This window comes from Mustela putorius, unplaced genomic scaffold (genome assembly GCF_011764305.1).
Source record: "Mustela putorius furo isolate JIRA1106 unplaced genomic scaffold, ASM1176430v1.1 tig00000095_pilon_pilon_pilon, whole genome shotgun sequence".
NCBI lineage: Eukaryota > Metazoa > Chordata > Mammalia > Carnivora > Mustelidae > Mustela > Mustela putorius.
In genome coordinates this window covers 9,749,423-9,770,694 of record NW_025421280.1, presented here as the reverse complement: position 1 = coordinate 9,770,694, position 21,272 = coordinate 9,749,423, and the positions used below count along the sequence as shown (strand labels likewise).

At 43.1% G+C, this 21,272-nt stretch overlaps 1 protein-coding gene and 1 long non-coding RNA gene across 2 annotated transcripts in view; one reads left to right on the top strand and one right to left on the bottom strand.

Moving 5' to 3' along the window:
* LOC123391478 overlaps positions 1 to 6,170 on the bottom strand; it is a 29,657-nt gene extending 23,487 nt beyond the window's left edge. Inside the window, exon 1 of the long non-coding RNA XR_006606197.1 lies at positions 5,908 to 6,170. This is a non-coding gene — a long non-coding RNA (uncharacterized LOC123391478). The remainder of the gene's footprint in view (positions 1 to 5,907) is intronic.
* A 284-nt stretch (positions 6,171 to 6,454) lies between these two features.
* On the top strand, positions 6,455 to 20,988 carry SNTN (sentan, cilia apical structure protein). Its single transcript, XM_004738298.3, has 4 exons — positions 6,455 to 6,578; positions 8,843 to 8,877; positions 15,705 to 15,844; positions 20,057 to 20,988. The coding sequence occupies exons 1-4, from the start codon at positions 6,469 to 6,471 to the stop codon at positions 20,213 to 20,215; spliced, it is 444 nt and encodes a 147-aa protein (XP_004738355.1). The 5' UTR covers positions 6,455 to 6,468; the 3' UTR covers positions 20,216 to 20,988.
* Positions 20,989 to 21,272: the final 284 nt, after the last annotated feature.

The window sequence follows — 21,272 nt, the reverse complement described above, 5'->3', positions numbered from 1 at the left end:
AGATGCTCCATATCATTAATTAGAGGGAAATGAAAGTTAAAGCTGCCAGGAGGTGCCACCTCATTAGAATGGCTACTACCCAAAGGGGGGGGGGCAAAAACTACAACAACAACAAAACAGAAACTAAGTACTGGCAAAGGTGTGGAGACATAGAAACTCTTGTGCACTGTTGGTGGGAATGTAAAATGGTTCAGCTGCTTGGAAAACACTGTGGAGGTCCTCAAAAAATGAAAAAAAAGAATTAACATATGCTCCCAAATGCAATTTCTGGGTCTATATTCAAGTGAATTGAGAGCAAGAGCTCAAACAGATATTTGCTCACCCACATTCATAGCAGCATCGTTCACAATAGCCAGAAAGCAGAAGCAGCTCCAGTGTCCACCCATGGACGAATGAATAAACAAAATGTGGTAGAGATATACAATGGGGAGAGGGGAATATGGGCAAGTATTGTTTTAATGAGTAAGAGTTTCCCTCTGCAAGATGAAAAGAGTTCTGGAGACGGATGATGGTAATGCTTGTATGAGAAAAAGAGTGTGAATGTACTGACTCTTGCTACTGGCCACTTAAAAAATGGGTAAGGTGATACATTTTATGTCATATGTAATTTACCATATATTTTTTAAATTACACAAAACCACAACATAGTAGAGACGTGTTGAATGGAGATTATAGAGGTGAAGTCTAAAATGTATATTTTATAACAACCTTGTGTTCTTGCCTATCATCATAGCTAACCAAAGAGGATTTAGCTATATATGTAGGTCTCATCACCATTTATATCAGCTTCCCACTCGGGCAAGATCAATCAGGAAAAGGGGGAATGTCAGGGAAGGGTCAGTGCCAGTGACTTCAACAACAGTACCATCCAAAAGTTAGATATTTCCTGGATACATAAGATACTGTCTCAGCGCAAGCAAGAAAGTATCTGGTCTCCTTTTACTGCAGAAAAAGAACAGAGCTGACTATAGAATAACAGAATTAGATTAGGCCTTGAGAAAAAAATCAATACAAGTTATCCCAATGCCCAGAGCCCATCTTTCTAGTTTTCAACAGAGTTTGTGGAAACAAAATTGAAGAACTCAGCAAACTGAATTATTCCCATAAAGTTCCCATTGGAAAGGAAAGGATCATCTTTACAAATAGAATTAAAGACATATTCAGTTGGAGAAGGAAATTCTTAAGGCATATTCTTGCCTGGTGGAAGGAGGAAGGGTGGTAAGATGAGTCCAAGCACTGGTAGGTCAATGAGCTGAGCTGCATTCTTCCGTCAGCTGCGGGACCGCAAGGGTGCTGGAAGACAGGCATTGCCTTCCCTGATCATAGCCTCAAAGAGAGGTGACCCAAGCTTCCTTCACTTCTTTCTTCAAGTGAATTCACTTGACAGAGGCTTTAATACATTTTATGAAGTAAAATATTTTTACACATGTATATGCCCATGGGAACACCTCCCAAGTCAAGAAATAAAATTTTCATTTCACAAAAGTCCCCTCATGCTGTTTCCTAATCAGTCTCTCTTCCAAAGGGTAACCACTTTTCTAACTTCCGTGACCTGATATTAGTTTTTCTTGTTCTTGAACCTCATATAAATGGAATCCCACGGCCTATGTACTTCTTCTTTGCATCTGGCTGCTTGATTCAACATGTGGTTTGGAAGTTTATTCATGTTTTTTTGTGTATTTGTAGTTTGTTCTTTTTTATTGTTGAGTACTATTTCAAAGAGTATAACCAAACAACCAGTAAGCATGAAAAGATACTCAAAACCATTACTCATCAAGGGAATGCAAATTAAAATCGCATTGTGATACCAGACTGAATAAAACTTTAAAAAGGCTGGCAATGCCAAGTGTTGGGGAGGATATAGCAAAACCAGGACTCATGTATTATTGGTAGAAGAGCAAAATGGAGCCATCTTTTTTGGAAAAGTCTTTGGCAGTATCTAAGAAAATTAAATGTAATTTAGTCTATGACACAGCAACTCTATTCCTAGATATACATCCAAGAGATGTGAGTACATACGTACACAAAAATACTCATAGAAAAATGTTCATAGCAGCTTTATTCATAATGGTCCCAAAATGGAAACAACCCAGATATCCAGATTCCTAAACTGTACTATATTCAAATGAAGAGTTTTTGAGGCTCTACAGTGGGCAAAACATACCCTTCCTCCCTGTCATCTCTTCCCGTCACGGGCATGACCCTCTCTTCTTAGGGATTCCATTTCATCCTCAGGTTCCCCTGAGAGCAAGGAGGGAGCTCTGGACACTACATATCTCCCAGGATCACATATATGCCTGACTTTCCCTCGTGTAGGTCACATCCTAGATTCTGAGTCACACAGTAGGTAGTTAACAAAAGTCCAACTTCATAAACATTTCCTGAGCAGGATGCTAGACCTTGAAAGGCAGATACAAAGATAAGGAAGATGTAGTCCCTGCCAAGAACAGAGTGGTTGACAGCCTGATTTCTGGAGTCTCAAAGACCTGTGCTTGAATCCCAAATCATACTCGTGGTGTGCTCCTGGGCAGGCTCCAGTCTCCTCATCTGTATAAGGCTTTTGCACAATGCAAATGACAATAATAAGGCCACCCAAAGAGCTTTCTTTATTTTTTTTTTTTAAAGATCTTATTTATTTATTTGACACAGAGAGAGATCACAAGTAGGCAAAGAGGCAGGCAGGTAGAGAGGAGGAAGAAGTCTCCCCCATGAGCAGAGAGCCCGATGACCCTGAGAACCCAAGACCCTGAGATCATGACCGGAGCTGAAGGCAAAGGCTTAACCCACTGAGCCACCCGGGCGCCCCCAAAGGAACTTCCTAAGAACTGGATATAAAGCGCATAGCTCTGTTGTAAATGCGTGCTATCGACGATGATGATGTTTACCCTCTAGTGAGGAGAAAAGATAAACCGTAACTAATTACACATTCAAAGCAGATAATCACAAGTGTTAAAATAGAGGTAAAATGTGCTAAGGAGAAATAGAAAAGAGAGGCTAATTTGGGCTAGAACATTCTAGTAAGATTTCTCATAGGATTTATGGAGAGCAGGGTGTCAGCTGAGGCAACAAGAACCACAGCTCTAGTTTTCGTCATCAAACAGTGCAGCGAGAGGCAACAAGGATGTCACAGAAAGAGCATCAAGCGTGAGACCATATAGCCTTAGGTTCGAATCTAGGCTCCCTCATTTATTAGCCATAGGATTTCCATCAAGTCATTTAACACCTCTGAGCTTCCATTTCATCATCTGTAAATGATGGCAACCCCTATGTCTCGGGGTTGTTGAGGAGAAAAGGAAATATTTATCAAACACCTAGCACACTGCCAGTTACTCCAAACACACGTTTCCACCATCGCATTAACTGCGTGAGAACCTCCGCGTCCGCACACACACAGCTCCTCTTGGGGTGGGACTGGTGGCTCTTTTCAAAAAGGCGACATCATGAGCAACCTGGTGACATTTGTCCACAGCAGCAGCTCTCACGGTGGTTCTAAAGTACTTGGGAAATCTGGCAGTCCTTTCAGCCAGGAGAATGCACACGTACGTAAATGTTTTTACATAATTAAGAGATTCTGAGACTCCCCCAAAATGTAATGCATGAAGCCACTGAGCTTCCAGAACCCCCAGTGACCTAGCACCAGAAAAAATCATCAGCCAAAGGGTCAAAGGCAAGTCTCTTAGAGCCTCCCTCCTGTGATCTGCTGTTTAAGATTGGCAGAATAAGAAGCAGGGCCGGGAAGCAAGGTGTGAGAGCAAATCTGTGAGCGAAATCCTCTCCTCTGATGACATTTTTTCTCGCTCAAATAGTTGACCAAGCCTCAGCACCATCAGCAGCATGCTGGGCGCGCACACGGTCAGCCTGCGGAGCCCACACGCAAGAGCCCCGGGGCTGCTCCCATGGGGCGGGGTCTCGGGTGCGGATCCCTGAGTCTACCAGGAGTCATTTTGCGAACCTGCGCCGGGCACGCTTTCCTCTCCCCAAACCCATACCTGCCTCAGTACACTCCTGTGCCACCCTCTTATTGCCTAAGGGCCAGACTGAATGAGATTTTTTTTTTTTTCCAGATGGGTTGGCCCTGTGTGTAAATAGGCGGAATGTTCATGATGTTATGAGATACTGGTTTAGGGGAAGATAATATATTTTCACCTGAACGATCAGCAGACGCTGCTACGTCTTTTTAAGAATGTCACTGGTGATTGGGGCGCCTGGGTGTCTCAGTGGGTTAAAGCCTCTGCCTTCGGCTCAGGTCATGGTCTCAGGGTCCTGGGATCAAGCCCCGCATCAGGCTCTCTGCTCAGCAGGGAGCCTGCTTCCCCCACTTCTCTCTGCCTGCCTCTCTGCCTACTTGTGATCTCTCTCTGTGTCAAATAAATAAATAAATAAATAAGAATGTCACTGCTGATTTGACCTTCTTCCCTCTCCCCCTCTTCTTCCCCTTTACCTTGTTCATCTCCTGCTCCTCCTCTTTTTCTTCTTCTCCTTCAGCATCATCAGGCTGTTTCTTGCCCATTTGTTTGCCCTTCTCTCCTATTCCATTCTCTGCCCTCCTCTGTGCCGCAGGAGGCTAATTCAGACAGACTCTACCTCCAAGGTTCTCCTGCTGCACTGGCTGGAGATGAGCGTGTGGGGTTCTTCTTCCCCACTCTCTCCCTGCTTTGTCTGATTTCAACCTCAGCACTGAAGTGGCCCTTCCTATAAGAATCCAAGTGTCACTGGCCTCTATAACACAATTTCTTCTGGCCCCATCAAGACTAAGGATGCTAGTCTCTTATTATCCCTGGACTCTGGGTTCCTCAGCATCCATGCTGAAGTCTCCTAACCCACCCCCCTGAGTCATCCTCTCATGGGTGTCTCTGAAGCCTTCTGAGATAGGTTCTGCATCCCGCCGGGACTCTGACGACAAGATCCTCTCTAACATCATCTTCTCAAGGACCATTTGTTGGCAGCTCATCATGTATCACTGTGTTGACTGCTTCACCAAAATGAACTCACTCAGCCTTCCTGTAATTCCACAAGGAAAGTCTTATTTTGCAGGTGACAAAGCAGACCTCACAGTTTTAAAGATCTTCCAGACACAACCAGGAAGTGGCAGAGTCAGAATTCCAGCTTAGACCTTTCTACTGTAGAGCCTCTTTTGGACCACTACAGGGTTCTCCAAAACTGTGCATCATCTGGAATGTATGTTACAGATCCAGATTCTGGGAAACCCACCCAGAGCCCTCTGTGAGGAAACCAGCTCTCGGTCTGAACTTGGACAGTGAGGGTAGCTCAGGGTTATCATCTGATCCACAGGAGATCATGGCACAGGCTAGATGACAACCTATGGGGAGGGTTGGCATTAAAACTCTGATGGTTATGGCAGCAGTAGTTAGTGAGGACAATCAAATTCTCTCTCTCTCCAGCTTAAATAAAAAATGCTAAGGGATTAGCCAGGGCATAGAGGGAGGAGAGAAAAGAAAACCCATCAAGGGAAGCCAGCAATGAGAGAGCGACATAGCCTTATGGTACACAGTGGCCAGTGATACAGTGATAAGATAGCAGTGTTCTGGATCCAGCTTGAAGCCTGGACAATGACTATTCTTAGCTTCCGTTGAGATCTATCTCCCCTCCCCATCAACTCACCAGTGATCCAAGTAATTTTTGGTCATGTCTTCTCTGGACCAGACTTTTCTGAGTTAATAGATGCCCTGGTTTTTACAGAAAGGGCTCTAAGTTAACACAAGGGAAATGGCCTTCCCATCAGTCTTTCTGCATTTATACTGTCCACCTCTATAAACCATTATTCACATTGAAGCCAGAGTGATTTTGCCAGAATGTAAATCTGACTTTATTACCTTCCTTGCTTAAAATCCATGAATGCTTTCCTATTCTTTTGACATAGAGTGAAAATCCCCTACTGCGACCTACCAGCTTTTGCACGGTCTTATCAGGCACGCCCTCCCTTCCTCCTCAGCTGGAGCTTCACTCCCGGTCAGCCTCTCTGGTCCAGACACATGGACCGTTCCTTCAGTCCCTCCTGGTCACCACACTCCTTCCTGCCCCTGAGATTAGTACAAGCTGATCCTTCTGCCCATGATGTGGATCGTTGGCCCCTCGTCTACTTCACTCCTACTCATCATCAAACACCACTTCCCCAGGGATGCCTCCCTGATCTCCCAGACTGACACCAAGCTCACAGCATCCCCTCGCCTGGGCGTGACTTTTTTCATGTGATCCCTTGTTTAATATGCATCTTTCCCACTAAGTTTCTGTGATCAGGGCCCAGTGATTTTGCTCACTGTCGCGTCTCCAGCGCCTTGCTCAAATATTTGCTGAATGTATGAATGGTTTAATGTCCACAAACCATAACACTAGCTAAAAGCTCTTCTGAAAGCACCTTAAATAGTTGTCATGGAGTGAACAACAATAGTAACAGTGGGTAAGTGACCGTTGCTTAGGAAAAACCAACACACAACAGACGACCAGAGTATGTGTGGCTGTGTGCACAGTAGCCGGGACCAAGCACTCCACTTGGAAGGGGACCTCGGTCTTTCTGCAACCCCAACATCTACATTAGCACCTAGGAAAATGCCCAAAAGGTCAGTGGCACATGGGTGGCTCTCCTTTACTGAGTTTCGTTTAAGTTTGCAGATGCATTTCCCAAGAGTTCTTGCCCACCTGATGGCAAGTTTGGTGCTTAGTACTCATCCCAATCCAGAGTTAAGCTGAATTGGAGAAACAAATGGAACAAATAGGCAGCTTTGATGGCAAACTGAAAAGACGATACAATTCACACAAATATCTTTGACTGCCTCTTGAGAAACATCTATATATCAAAATTAGCAAGGATTTTTTAACTGTACACAAATTCTTTCAGACGATCCATGACAGAGGAAACTATTTTGTATCATTCAACTGTGTCAAATTATAGCTAATAAATTAAAAATATTCTTTCTCATGTAATGTTATTAGGAGATGTGCTGCAGTTCAAAAAACTTTCACAAGCCGTGTTGCAGGTACACTATAGGCAAAGTGAAAAGATGCCACATTGTATAAAGAAGATAATAATGGTGCAGAGTTTCTTGAAAACTCACCAAGGAAAAACTTGGTCTTTAGTTTCTAGAACCCTTTTTTCTAGAAACTTGGTTTCTGGAAAACTCACCAGGGAAACTCACCAGGGAAAGGAGACCACAAAAGACCTAAAATAACCTAGAGTTCTCAGGATGCCTGGGTGGTGCCATTGGTTGGTTGAGCATCTAATGTTTAGTTTCAACTTAGCCAATCTCGGGGTTGTGAGAGTGAGCCCTGCATAGAGCCCTGTGTGGAGCCCAACACTCAGTGTGGGGTCTGCTTGGGACTCTCTCTCCCTCTCCCTCTATCCCCATCCCCTGCTCTCTCTTCCACTCAAATAAAAATTAATAAACCTTTTAAAAATATTATAGAGTTCAGCTTTCTAATTTCACAAATAAGAACAATGAGCCCCCTCCCCGGATCCCGCCCTGCCGAGGTGATGAGGTTTTAATTAGTTCATGCCAAGTCCAGAACTTGAACCCAAAAGTTTTCTTTAAGGAATTGTTAAAGATGTGACCCAGTAGCTTTCTCAAAAACCATTCCAGCCGTTGTGGGTTGAGATATCAAGCAAACTTTGATTTGCAGTTGGTGAGGGATCAAGATGCATCTTCCTGCCTTCCATCTGGCCCCTTATCCAATTTCTTTCTGCTACATCAGGGGGAAATAACTTCCCTAAATGCAAATCTGACCATGCCATTGCTCTGTATCGAATTGCCTCTGAATAATCTATGTGCTGCACTAGATTTTAAGCCCTAAGAGTGCAGGAACAGATGAATTCCCACCTCCAGTTCAGAACCTAGATTCTCAGGTAGGCTAAGTTACTAGAACAAATAAGTAAACTTCAAATCCTTAGTGTTTTATGACACAAGAAGTTATTTATCTACTTTTTACTTTTTTTTTAAGATTTTACTTATTTATTTGACAGATAGAGACCACAAGTAGGCAGAGAGGCAGGCAGAGAGAGAGGAGGAAACAGGCTCCCCACCAAGCAGAGAGCCTGATGTGGGGCTCAATCCCAGGACCCTGGGATCATGACCTGAGCCGAAGGCAGAGGCTTTAACCCACTGAGCCACCCAGGACCCCTATTTTTTACTTTTTGTGTGACAGTCTGGAGCCAGGGTTCCAGATCTGTGGCTGATTTACTCTATGTAACCTTGTAGGAACCCAGGATGTCAGTGATGCTTGTGGTTTTAACACGTGGCTTTTAACACGTGAGTCCTGGATAATTTCTATGTTAGTCAGGTGGAAATGGGAAAGAACAGAGAAGAGCTTACATGGAAGGTGACCACGCTTTTCTACTTCTTTTCCATTGGGGGGACTTTAGTCCTGAGTGACATAAATTCAAGGAAGCCTAGGCTGTGTGGGCTAGACACACTTGAGCACTACTTTTCTACGTGGCAAGGAGAAAAAAGGGTTTGAAAGACAAATGATGTTCTACTAGAAGGTTTGCTGAAGATTTACTGGAAATAAATGAATTTTTAGATCATTGTACAGTTTTATTTTATTTTTTAAAAGATTTGTTTAATTAATTGGTTAATTAACTAATAGCACATGTGAGCAGGGAGAGGGGCAGAGGGAGAGGGAGACAGAGAATCCTGAGCTGACTCTTCACTAAGTGCAGTGCCAGACACGGGGCTTAACCTCGTGACCCTGAGAGCATGACCTGAGCCGAAATCAGAAGTCCCACCTGTAAAAACTGAGCCAGCCAGGTTTCCCTGCATTGCTTTCCTTTAGACGCAGAGATGAATACCCACGCTCCAAAATCATTATGTTTCTTTCATTTTGTTGGCAGCGTTTCAATATCGAAACAACTGGCTTCAATAGAAGGTAAGACACAGGGTGACGGCGATGTACGTATTTCTCCTCTGCCATGACAGCGCACGGAGAATTAAAAACAACAGGACATCAAAGAATGCCAGAAATGTGAGAGAACCTGTGGGTACATCAGCAAATATTCATCTTTTTAAAGACTTGAGAACTGAGGTCCAGTGACAGGAATGAGTTTATCCAAACTTAGTCCATGCGAGGCCAAGCTCAGAGGAGAGCCTGGGTCCTAATTCAGGGTGCTTCCCACGTGCCCAGCTGCCTCTCTATGGGCAGCATCCTCAGGGTGTCCAGAGCAAGACCATCAGTATCTAAGTCATAATTGGTCACTGGACTCAGAATGCAATCAACTCCCGACTGCCTCTGTTGATGAAATGAAAACACAGTGGGGCCAACTCTCGAAATGTAAATATTTGCCCTCAAAATTCTATATTATAGGTAAAATATTTTTTGAGCTAATAATATTGCCATAGAAAGAACAATATAAGAAAAAGACCGCTCATATACTTGGATCATTATCTAATTCCAAAATCTGTGGCTTTAAAATATTTACAGAGTAAGAAGCACAAATGGGTATTTACTACGTTGCAATTGTTTTTCTTCCTGGATGGCTGGCCAATGTCTCCAAAGGAGACTCTGTTTTTATAGAAATAAATCTCCATCATGATGAAACTATTATTTTTGTGCTGTCACCATAAGAAAACAGTGATTTCTGTTTTATAATTTATACAATTTCGGATACTTTTGATAAATATCCCACCATATGGCTAATACAACTTATTCCTTCTAAGAGGTTGAAGGGGATTGGAACTCTCTCCATCACCTTCACTGTCCCTGAACACATACACACACACACACACACACACACACCATTCCCAGCACCAGACTCCTTACCCTGGACCATTGGACCACATTTACTCCCATGCCTTGAAAAAACACAGGATAAACATGGTTCATCTTCCCAGAATGTGTTTTATTCAATGACAAGTAGTTTTAAATGTTACCCATTGAAATAAGACACAGATAGAGCATGGAATAGAGGTCAATATGTACCCCCTTTTTCTCTGCTCGCTGCTTGGGCCTGTGCCCTTGATCTCTTTAGGGTGGGAACAACAGATGAGTACATACTTGCCTCTAGCCTCTAAGACAGTTTTGTAGCAGGGAAGTTTGAGAAGCATTAGCGTGTTGGGGAAACTACTGACCTAGAAAAAAAAGAACAGAGACTTGGTTTTCCACCCTGCCATGTACTACTGATGGGAACTTGGACAAACTACTTCTCTCTGGCGGGTCTTCATTTCTCCATTTGCAAAGATAACTAATACGAAGAAAAGTTCTAAAACGAAGTGATTCTGACACCTTGCCGCACCGAGAGTTGGTTTCTATGACTCTAAAGTGTCAGGAATTCACTAGATCTAATGTTTGGAGCTCAGTGCCACGTTCCAGGGCAGGTAAGGGGAAGAGGCAGAGGATGGCTCCAGTATTTCAACCAGCTCAGTTTAACACACCTACACTGAGGTGTGTAATACACTAGGGCCGAGAAATGAGCGTAGAGATAACTACAACATATCTCAATAATTTGTTTAGATTGGTTGCATGTTGAAATGACAGTATTTCTGATCCATTGGGTTACATAAACTGGGTTATGAAAATGATTTTGTATGTTTCTTTTCACCCTTTTAATGTGGCTGCTGGTAAGATTAGATTATCTTTATGACTCATGTGACATTTCTTTTGGGCAGCTCTGATCTAGAAGGAAATTCAGACAGATCAGCTATGTTTTGGTGTGAGGGTTATGATAAGTCTGTGTTTGGGGAAGTAGAGAAACACAAAGGAGGAACCCGTTGCCTATTCTGGGGGTTTAGGAAAGAGTCCTACAGAATGCACTGCCTGAGAAACAGTACAGAGAAGCAGTGTGCCTCATGGTGAGGCACCAGCCTGGCTGTGCGACCTTGAACAAGCTACTTACCTTTGTGAGCCTCTGTTTCCTTATCTGCAAAGTGGCGAAGATGTGCGAACCCACCTCGGAAGCCTGGTTTTAAGAGTTCAGTGACTCAAATCCTGTGCATCCTATAGGAGAACGGCTAGCATGTAGAATACTAGGTCTGTAATCGTTCATTTCAATTGTCTTCTAGAACGCAAGCACCAAATTAAGAATTGCTTTCTTGATACTGCCCACTGTTCCACCCCCAGAACTAGGACAGAGCCTGGCAATAAGTATTTGCCAAAAAATACTTGCTGGGAGAACGGATAAAGGGACTACACACAATTTAGTATTATTAAAACATGAAAAGTGAGGTAGGAAACAGCAGGAGAGGCCGACACATTTAACACCCTCTCTCACACGCCCCTTCCAGAGGCAAGACAACTGATAAAAGATGCCGAAAGAGAAACATCAACCCCTTGGGTTTTTAATAGGACTTAGCCCTTTACAATATGCTTTCACATATTTGCTCCCAACTCTGTGAGGGAGACAGGGCAGGAATTAAAAGGCAACATGCTGAGTTTATTAAGGGAAGAACCCGACCATAAAAACAGAAAACCAAAACACCTCTGCAAACTATCATGAGTGTTGGTAGGACAACCAAGAGCACCTCGTTATCCTTTATTTGTAGTATTTGCTAGTTCAGTTTGTACCATGAACATATGCTGTTTCATAGTCAGGGGAAAAATGCCTGCTGGGATTAAAAGAATGGCAGCGAAGGAAGAGGAGTTGGCTCGTCCAGATGGAGGCCCCCATCTAGATTGCAGAGGGACCTGAACTTCTGGGGGTGTGGGGGAGGGGCTGGACAATGTCTGGATCCCACAGCCCCTGTGGAGATGGCCTTACAAAGAGAGACTCCAAAGCAGCAGGTCTCTCTATGGACTTTGAAGTCACACAGACTTTCAAATCCTTCCTCTGCCTCTTTTGAGCAATGTGACCTTAAAACTCTTAATCTCTCCATGTGTCAATTTCCCATATGTAAAACTGAGACACAAAGAGTGCCTACCTCTATGGGTTTTACTAAGCATTAAATAAGATTATGTTGGAAAAGCATCTGGTACCCAGGAAACAAGGAAGGTGCCTATTATCATTTGCAAGCTCGCTTATGGCTTGCAAATATACCCCTTCCTCTCCAGAAAGGCAGAGCCTGGAGAGCATGAGGCCACTGTCCCCGTGACCCAGGAGAGCAGCTCATACAGGGCCACTCTCCACGTTGTAGCTGCCCCCAGGGCGGGTGTGCCAGGTTCCTCAGGTCCTTCTTCGGGCTTCTTTGCACCCTTCCCGTTTTGTTCTCCATGCCATGGCCAAAGCGATGTCTCAAAAACAAAACGAGATCATGGCAGCCCCTCTGAGCCTTCCCAAGTTACTCTTGGTTATTAATTAATAAATTAATTGGCCAAAATCACAGAAGGAATACTTACCTCTTAAAGAATCAAGGTATTTCCTCTAAGCAACGGGCTTCTTAAAGACAGAAAAAATAGAGTTTATTCTTCAGCCACTTAAATTCAAGGTTACCACCTATTGCATCCCACCACCTCCAACACACACACACACCCCAGGGAAGGCGGGTAGACACAAGCTAGAAGAATATGCTCATTTCCTGGAATTTTTGATGGGCAGCAAAGTGCTGGGTAATTGAGAATCTCAATTCTAACTGTAGGACATGGACGGGACCGGAGGAGATTATGCTGAGTGAAATAAGTCAAGCAGAGAGAGCCAAGTATCATATGGTTTCACTTACTTGTGGAGCATAAGGAATAACACAGAAGACACTGGGAGATGGAAAGGAGAAGTGAGTTGGGGGAAATCGGAGGGGGAGACGAAGCATGAGAGACTGTGGACTCTGAGAAACAAACTGAGGGTTTAGGAGGAGAGGGGGTGCGGGGTTGGGTGAGCCTGGTGGTGGGTATTAAGGAGGGCACATATTGCATGGAGCACTGGATGTGGTGCATAAACAGTGAATGCTGAATAAAAGAAATAAAATAAAATAAAATGGAAAAAATTCTAACTGTGGGTTTCGTGGATGTGGCAGAGAGGAAGGGAGGAGGAAAAAGACGAGGTTAAGGATGCAGGAGAAAGAACTAAAAATCAAATCCAAAGAAGCAGGGAATGTTCTGAGGCTGGAGCTCGAGGCTCCACTGGACAAGCAGACGGAAGTGGGAAAGGTCAGGCTCAAGACATTGAGAGTGAGACTGAGGAGCAGAAACTAGGAAGGAAATCAGGGAGGAAGAAGCTGAGGACACAGGTTTGCAGACATTCACTCCACAAATATTTGTGAGGAACCTGCCATGTGCCAGGCATTATTCTACATATCCCAGGTTCCACAGAATACAAGATATGAAAAAAAAAAAAAAACCCAAAAACAAAAAAGCTCTTTCTTCATGAGGCTTATGTTTTCCACATGGATTCCAATTCAGGCTCCGCTACTCAGTAGTCGTGTGTCCTCAGCAAGATCACATCCTCCCGCCATCTGTAAAGTGGTAGATGATGGAGATACATACTATGCCTGAACTGGAAAAGTCACCATAGCAAACGTATCAATTCTCCTCAAATTTCTCTTAAGGTTTATTGTGAGTCCTATAGATACACAGAAAGGAGAAAGTACTAGAGTAGCTAAAATTGTTTTGGAAAAGGAAAAAATAGGGGACTCACCGTCCCCATATTATTGTTTACGATATGGCTACAGGAATCAAAACAGCGGGACGCTGAGAGAGGGTCAGATGCACAGATCGATAGAACAGAATAGGGAACCCAGTGGCTGACCTATACAAAGATGCCCAACTGATTTTTGACAAAGAGAGAGGAAAGATACTATTTTTAACAACTGATAGAGGAGCAGGTTGTCATCCATGTTAAAACAAAACAAACAAAAAAGACCCTCTATACCTCGGGCTCACACCTGCTACAAAAATGAACTCAGCGTGGACCCTAATGTAGGCCCTAAGATTATAAAACTTCTCATTTCACGTGGGATAAATCTTTCATAAGAGGAAAAAATCAGTAAATCAGACTTCATAAAAAATTAGAAACTATTCCCACAGAAAGGATCTCAATTGAAAATATTAAAAAACCCAACAATGGACAGAGTAGAAGAAAATATTTTCAAAGGAAAGTCCGATTCCTTTCCAGGGGCTGTAAATTCTGCATGGGCCACTCCCACCTTCTTTCCTAATCAGACTCCCTTCTCGGTTCCCACCACAGCTGTCTCCTACCAGCCCCCACGACATGCCAGACTCCTTCTGATCTGAGCCTTCACGTCTTCTGCTTGAGCCTGGGATATCTGACGCAGTCCTACTCCCAACCTGACTCTCCCCAACCAACGCTTTTACAGGGCAGGATCCTTTCATCTATTTGGTTTTAACGTACATGTTCGTGTATTCTCGGAGACCTCCAAGACCAGCTACCTAAGTAGTTTTCCTCCCAGATAGATTTATTTTATTTTTCCTATCTCTGTGCCTCCTTTGCTCATACATCACAAGCTGTAAATATGTATAATATATATATACATATGGACAAATAATTATTGAATATATATATAAAAACAAATATATCCGTATTCTCTTCTTGATTATTGTTTATTATCTCTCTAGACTGTAAAGTACATTGTAAGAGGGCAAGACCACATCCGGTTGTGTCCCTTAGGAAAATGTCAGCAGTGTAGTAAGGGCTCAATACAAAAGTTGTGTTATCCTGTCTGATCATCATTCTTTGTATCAACAATTGTTGCACAAGATCCAGGATAACAGCCATAAGATTTTGTTTTTCTTGTCTGTTCTTCTTCTTCATTCATTAAATAGCATGTGCAAGCACTTACTACATAGCAAGTATTTGTGCCCCTGGGAATACAGGGAGAAAGAAAGGTAGGATCCTTGACCTCATGGAGCTTGCCTCTGAGTTGAGAAGAATGACTATTAAAAATACAATGACTGTAAGTGTGAAAAGTTCTATAATATAGGATGTGCTAGGGCCTAAGAGAATAGAGAACACGTGAATTTTCTCCACTGTACCTTGTGCAGTTCTCAGTGTTCACTGGGTACTACTCACTGCGGAGGAATGAGTTAGCACCACCCTTTCAAGGAGTTTAAACCAGAGAGACCAGCTGGGAAATCACTATGTCCTAGGCTGAGTCAAAGGGCTTCCCTTGTCCATCTTGTTAGCAAAGAACCTGCTTTGGATGTAATCCTCCTTTATCACACTGATGGGAGGTGATGCTTTGATTGACATAGAACGTAAATTCCACAAGAGCAGGACCTTCTCTTACTCAGTGCAGCATCCTCAATGCCAGAGACTGAGCCTAGCACATAGTAGGTACCCCTTAAATATTTTATAGATCAGCAAACCAACACTGAGAGAGGTGAGGTGTTTTCTCAAGGTCATATGACAAAGTGGTGGGAAATCTCATCCTGATTTTAATGATTCTTATTGTCCCTGAAGAAAGTGTTTTTTGGGTTTTGTTTTTTTTTTAGATTTTTATTTGTTTATTTGACAGAGATCACAAGTAGGCGGAGAGGCAGGCAGAGGGTGGGGGATGCAGGACCCCTGCTGAGCAGAGAGCCCCATGTGGGGCTTGATCCCAGGACACTGAGATCATGACTGGAGCCAAAGGCAGAGGCTTAACCCACTGAGCTGCCCAGGTGCTGCCTGAAGAAAGCTTTGTTTCCCTTGTTTAAAGATCCAGGGCCAGATGTTCCTATATCCCACTCCCTGATAGAGGGCGAAGAATCCAAGGACAGGTCCGCATTGACATACATCTTCCAATCCTATGCCCTCAGGTTCCCTTGGAAAATATAACCTCATGTCTGGGGAAGAGTCATTCCTAACCTAGACTACATCATTTCTTCCCTTACAGCTCTGAAGAAGGGCTCAGATCTGGAAAAAGCCATTGCCACCATCGCACTGATCTTCAGAAACTCTTCTGACCCCGATGGGAAACTTGGAAAAGCTACTGCCAAAAATCTGCTGCAAACCCAATTTAGGAATTTCACAGAGGTAAGTGAATTAACAGGCATGAAGAAACAGGGACCACACCATCATGGCGGGCCCAAGAGCCAGCAATCATGTTCTTTCATTCAACAAATATTTAATGAAGACCTACCATTTGCCAGGAAGTGAGCTGAGCACTGGAGTTAATGCAGTGTACAACCCAGCAATCTAACAATCCTGCAGAGCAGAGAAACATGCTGAAAAAGAAATAAGAAATATTCAAATAACTATGAAACAGGAGAGCATGCACTGAAAGAGTAAAATAGAGGGACCATCTTGGAGCAGTCGGTCCAAGAAGCTCTCCTGGAAAACAAAGGTATAGCTGAGATCTGAAGAATGAGCAAGAGTTAGTAATACCAGGGAGGTGGGTGAGAGCTGAGAATGATGGCATGCCACACAGAGGGAATGGTATATGCAAAGCCTATAAGGCAGGTCGAAGACCTGGGAGGGCTGGGAAGTAGTTGGTAAGAAGGGAGAGGAAAGTAGGAAGCACTAGGAGATAGGCTGAGGAGGTAGACAGAATCCAATTTACAGAGGCACCACCTGAGGGCAGAAGGAAGCCAGGCATGGTCTCTAAGTCCAGGATGAAGAAGTTACACCACCTGCAGATGGAACTGGGGTTGGGATGGGGAAGGAACAAAGAGAGAGTGTGAGGAAGCATCCAAACCAAGGACAAGGATGGTTGGGACTAAGGTGGTGAACAGGAGAGACATCTGGAAGGTGGAATGAACGGGATCTGATAACTGATAGGCTGTAGGGTTGAAGGACAGGAGAAGCAAATGATGACAGCCCACTTTCTGACCTTGGGAAGAAGGGGGTGGTGGCCTTATTCCCAGAGAAGACAACGATTGGGAGATTAAGCAGATTTGAGGTGGGGTGGGGGGAGAGGTGATGAGTCCATTAGAATGTGTCGATTTTAAGATGTCCATGAAACATGCCAGAGGAGAAGAGCAACAGGACATATGACTTGGGAGATCAGAATAGAGATTTGTGTTGGCAATAGAGAAGTCAGAGTTAGCAGTAGATAAAGAGTCACAGACCTAAATTACCTACAGGCATATTCCCCAACCTTCAGTCCCTTGAATACCACCTTCGGTATTTTCCCCCTATCTGCCTATAGTGTGTATGATAATTCACTTGGAACTTTTTCTTTATCTCTCCACTTAATTAAATTTATAGGAATACGTTAGCGCTATTGTAAATGTTAATTCAGTGGGTAAAAGTGGAAGGTAATAAAAGAATATTTGACTATTGTATTTAATATTTATTCCTGCATCACCTAAAACTAAGTTATATTCTACAAGCATACTTTGGGAAATGCTGGCCTCAGGGAAATATGTAAGAAGAGAAGAGGGACTCACGCAGAGTCTAGTTCACTAATATTTTTGGGTAGGGAGAGTAAGAAAAAACTTAAAAGAAAGCAGTCTCTAAGGTGTTATGTGTGTTCTGAGTTATTAAAAAGGTAGATATTATAATTGCATTAAAATATAAATGTAATGGGGTGCCTGGGTGGCTCAGTGGGTTTAGCCGCTGCCTTCGGCTCAGGTCATGATCTCAGGATCCTGGGATCGAGTCCCGCATTTATATATATATAAATGTAATGGGTTTTGTATATGACAGTTATATTGGGTATCATCCACTGGGGGAAAGCTGGGTCAAGGGGACACCATCCTATGAATCTTCGATTATTTTAAAGCATTGTATGAGAAATCAACCTTGGTTTTGGATCCACGAATAAGTGATTTAAAAAAAATATAAAAACAATTTCATTGAAACAGACTAGAACGGTGGTTGCCAGGGGCTGGGAGACTGGGAGGGGAGAGTGAAGTGATGTAGGTCAAAGGACACACATTTTCCTTTACAAGGAAGGAAACTTCCTTGTAGGAAGGACATTTGTATTATCCTTTGATTTTTTTTTTTTTTTAAAGAAAGACTTTTTCAGCTAGAATTATCAGGCAGAATTTGACAAGTGGTAGAAAGTTCTAGGGAGTCTTTAAGGAAGGCGTGGGTGAGTAAATCCTATAACATTTGCCTGCATCAGAGACCTAGAGAAATGACAAATTCCAGAGAGAAAAAGGCCTCCTAGCTGATGGCTGGGCAGTTCCTCAGAGAGCTTCTGATCAGCATGAAAATGAACACCTAGTGGAGGGTCATCCTGATGTCCAGTCGTCCCCCTTATGTGTGTGGATACTTCCCAGACCCCCGTGGATGCCTGAACCCAGAGACAGAACCTAACCCTGTATAGACTGCTTCTCCCTCTGCACAGGGAGGCTAGGAAGTAGTTGGTGAGAAGGGAGAGGAAAGTAGCAGGCACTCCAGGGGACTCAGGGCATTCCCAGTATTAATGGCGATAAGCTTCAATTTGCACAGAGCAAACGTGGAGTAATGTCAGAATGCTCCCTGGGACCCAGCACCCAGCGCTGCCTCCTTAAGGCAGGCAGGGGTACCCGAGTCCATGCCCAAGATGGTGGCCCCTTGGTTCCTAACTGGGCTTTCTCCGGCATCCCCATGTGGAGTGGGGATATCTCTAGATATAGATATCTCTATTCTGGTGAATAGAGATGGATCTTTTGGCTGAGGCCTGGGTTCTGAGGGAACGTCTCTTTTCTTATAGGCCTAACATAATTTGGGGGATCTTGACCCTCTATAGTCAGTCATTTATAATAAAACTGAACATTTAAATGCACTATTAAGAAGACACAAAAACAAGAGGCTTCTGAGTGTCTCAGTTGGTTAAGCTGGGGACTCTTGGAGTTAGCTCAGGTCTTGAACTCATGGCTTATGAGTCAAGTCCCAGCTTGGGCTCCCTGTTCAGCAGGAGTCTGCCTGGATATTCTCTCCTTCTGCCTTTTCTCCCACTCGTGCAAGTGCACACTTCTCACTTCCAAATAAATAAATAAATCTTCAGAAGAAGAAGGTGAAGAGGAGGAGGAAGAAGAAACAGAACAAGATGGCTGGTCAGTCCCCAAGAGGGCCTGGACCTGGGTCAGCTCCTGTGCTCTTTCAAAATGCGGGAAAAAAAGAGAGATCTGGCCACACCTGCATGATCCTGTCAATTAAGCCTCCAACTGTGGCTCAAGTTGTGATCTCAGTGCCCTGGGATGGAGCCCTATGGTGGGTCCACATTATCAGGGAGTCTGTTTGAAGATTCTCTCCCTCTCCCCCGGCTTATGCTTGTCCTCCCTCCTTCAAGGAGAAAGAGACATATACAGCCACCCCTGACATTTGAGCAGTGTGCCATTCCACTGGTGAGTAATCCTATCTCTCTGCCTTGGATCTGACCCTTTCAAAATAGCACTGAGCTGTCCCGCAGAGAGGCAGGGGAAGCTCCTCTTGCTCTCACGGTTAGGTGGAACCTCCTGAGAGAAGCAAGAGTCCAGGGAAACAAGAATGGTCTAGCCTGTAAGAGGAATGTATCATCATTCCTAGAGGGCCTTAGTTATTGCTGTGATGGCTTTTTACAGCTAGCACATGGGTGAGCATTTGGGGTTGAACTAAATGCAAACATCGCTCAGAATAACAGAGAATCAAATGACCCTAATGTTTTTAATGCCGCTTGGGAAGATATTTCACAAGCTGTGGTTGGAAACTAAAAAGCCTCTCCGTGTCTGTACTACTCATGTGTTTTTCCTTCAATCTATTTACGAGGACTGTGGACTTGGGGGTGATTTATGATCAAACTAAAAGCTGAACAATTTTGCAAAGCACAGATTTTCTATTAGCATTTTTATTTCATATTTCTGGACAATTTTATTGTTCAGTGCAACACAGAATGAATACTTCCCATAACAGAGATTGTATTTAAAAAAAAAAAAAGATTATATTTTGAAATTCTGAAAACGCAACGGATCTGTGTTTCTAGAGAGGCAGATAGCTTATCAGTTAAAAGTGTGGGCCCCAGGATCAGAAAGTCAAGACTAGATGCCTAGGTTAGGGCAAGTTACTCAATTCTCACTGAATCTCTGGTGCCCATCTGTAAAATGGGGATAATAATAGTGTTTTCAATGAGGTCACCACAGAAATTCAGTGAAATAACCTATGAAAAGATATAACACAATGCTCAACTAGTAGCACTAATAACAACTCGACATGACATTATTAATAACATGTTACAAAAACATGTTAATAATATGTTTCTTATTGCTTGCTTTCTGTGGCAAAATGAATTTGCAATGTGGCAAAATGAATTTGGTTTTCACTTCTTCTTTATTCTCACAGGGACAAGAAACCAAGCTCAAATACCAAGACCTCCTTTCTGAACTTGACGAGCACGCTGAAAATAAGCTCGATTTTGAGGATTTCATGATTTTGCTCTTAAGCCTCACTGTAATTTCAGATTTGCTACAAAATATATGGAGTGTAAAAATCATGAATTAAATAGCCTTAAATGTGCAGTTAAACAAAATAATGGTAGTAGACAGTGTTAAATGCTTAAGGATTTTTTTCTGTTTTATTTTTAATTAATTGAGCCTTCTGGTCATGAATTTGGAAAGGCCTGAGATGGTTCTGATTGCTAATATTTGGATCAAATGCAACTCCAAAAGTCCATGCATACTCTTCAGGATGTTTAAATAGTACAGTGTCTGGGTCCTTTACAATAGGATAGATTTGATACCACTGAATATCAAATTGCTTTTGCTTAGTCAATAGAGACTTAGAACACTTTCTTTTTAGTCATTGACTTACTCATTCATTCATTTAGTAACTGATGTTTGTTGAGCGTCTACCTGATGGTACTGCTGAAGATACATAATGGACTAGCTATATAATCTGTACCCTCAGACATGATTATAGAAGTCTAGCAGAAGAGATGGACATTTAACACTGTGTTAGTCAATTGCAAATACAGTATAATTATAACCATGATAAGGGCATTAGGATACTAGAAGAGTTCATTACCTGACATGGGCTCAAAGGTCAGAGAAACTTCATTGACATTCTGCAAAAGGCAAAACTACCCAGAGCGGGGAGAGATGAGTGGTTGCCAAAACCGTGGGAGGGAAGTGAAGTTGTTCACAAACGGGCACGAAAGAACTTTCAGGAGGGATGGCAGTGTTTTATATCTTGATTGTGGTGGTGGCTACATGACTGTACAAATTTGTCAAACTCTTAGAACCATATACTAAATAAAAAGGATGATTTTTACTGCATGTGAATTATACCTAAATAACCACGACTTAAAACTAAAACACCCCAATATCCTCGCAATGTCCGCCAACTCTTTGTTGCCAACCAACAACTTTCTGAGAGTATCTTCTAAAAGCGGGTATATTTCAAGGACACACATCCTCTATGTCCATGCCTGTGTTCCTGAGTTTGAATACACACACGTACACACACATCAGTGCCTGAGCCTTTAAGAAAGACTTCCACAAAGACTTTTACTCATTTAAAATTACTATAACTTCCCAAATCCCTCCCCCTTATCTTGCCT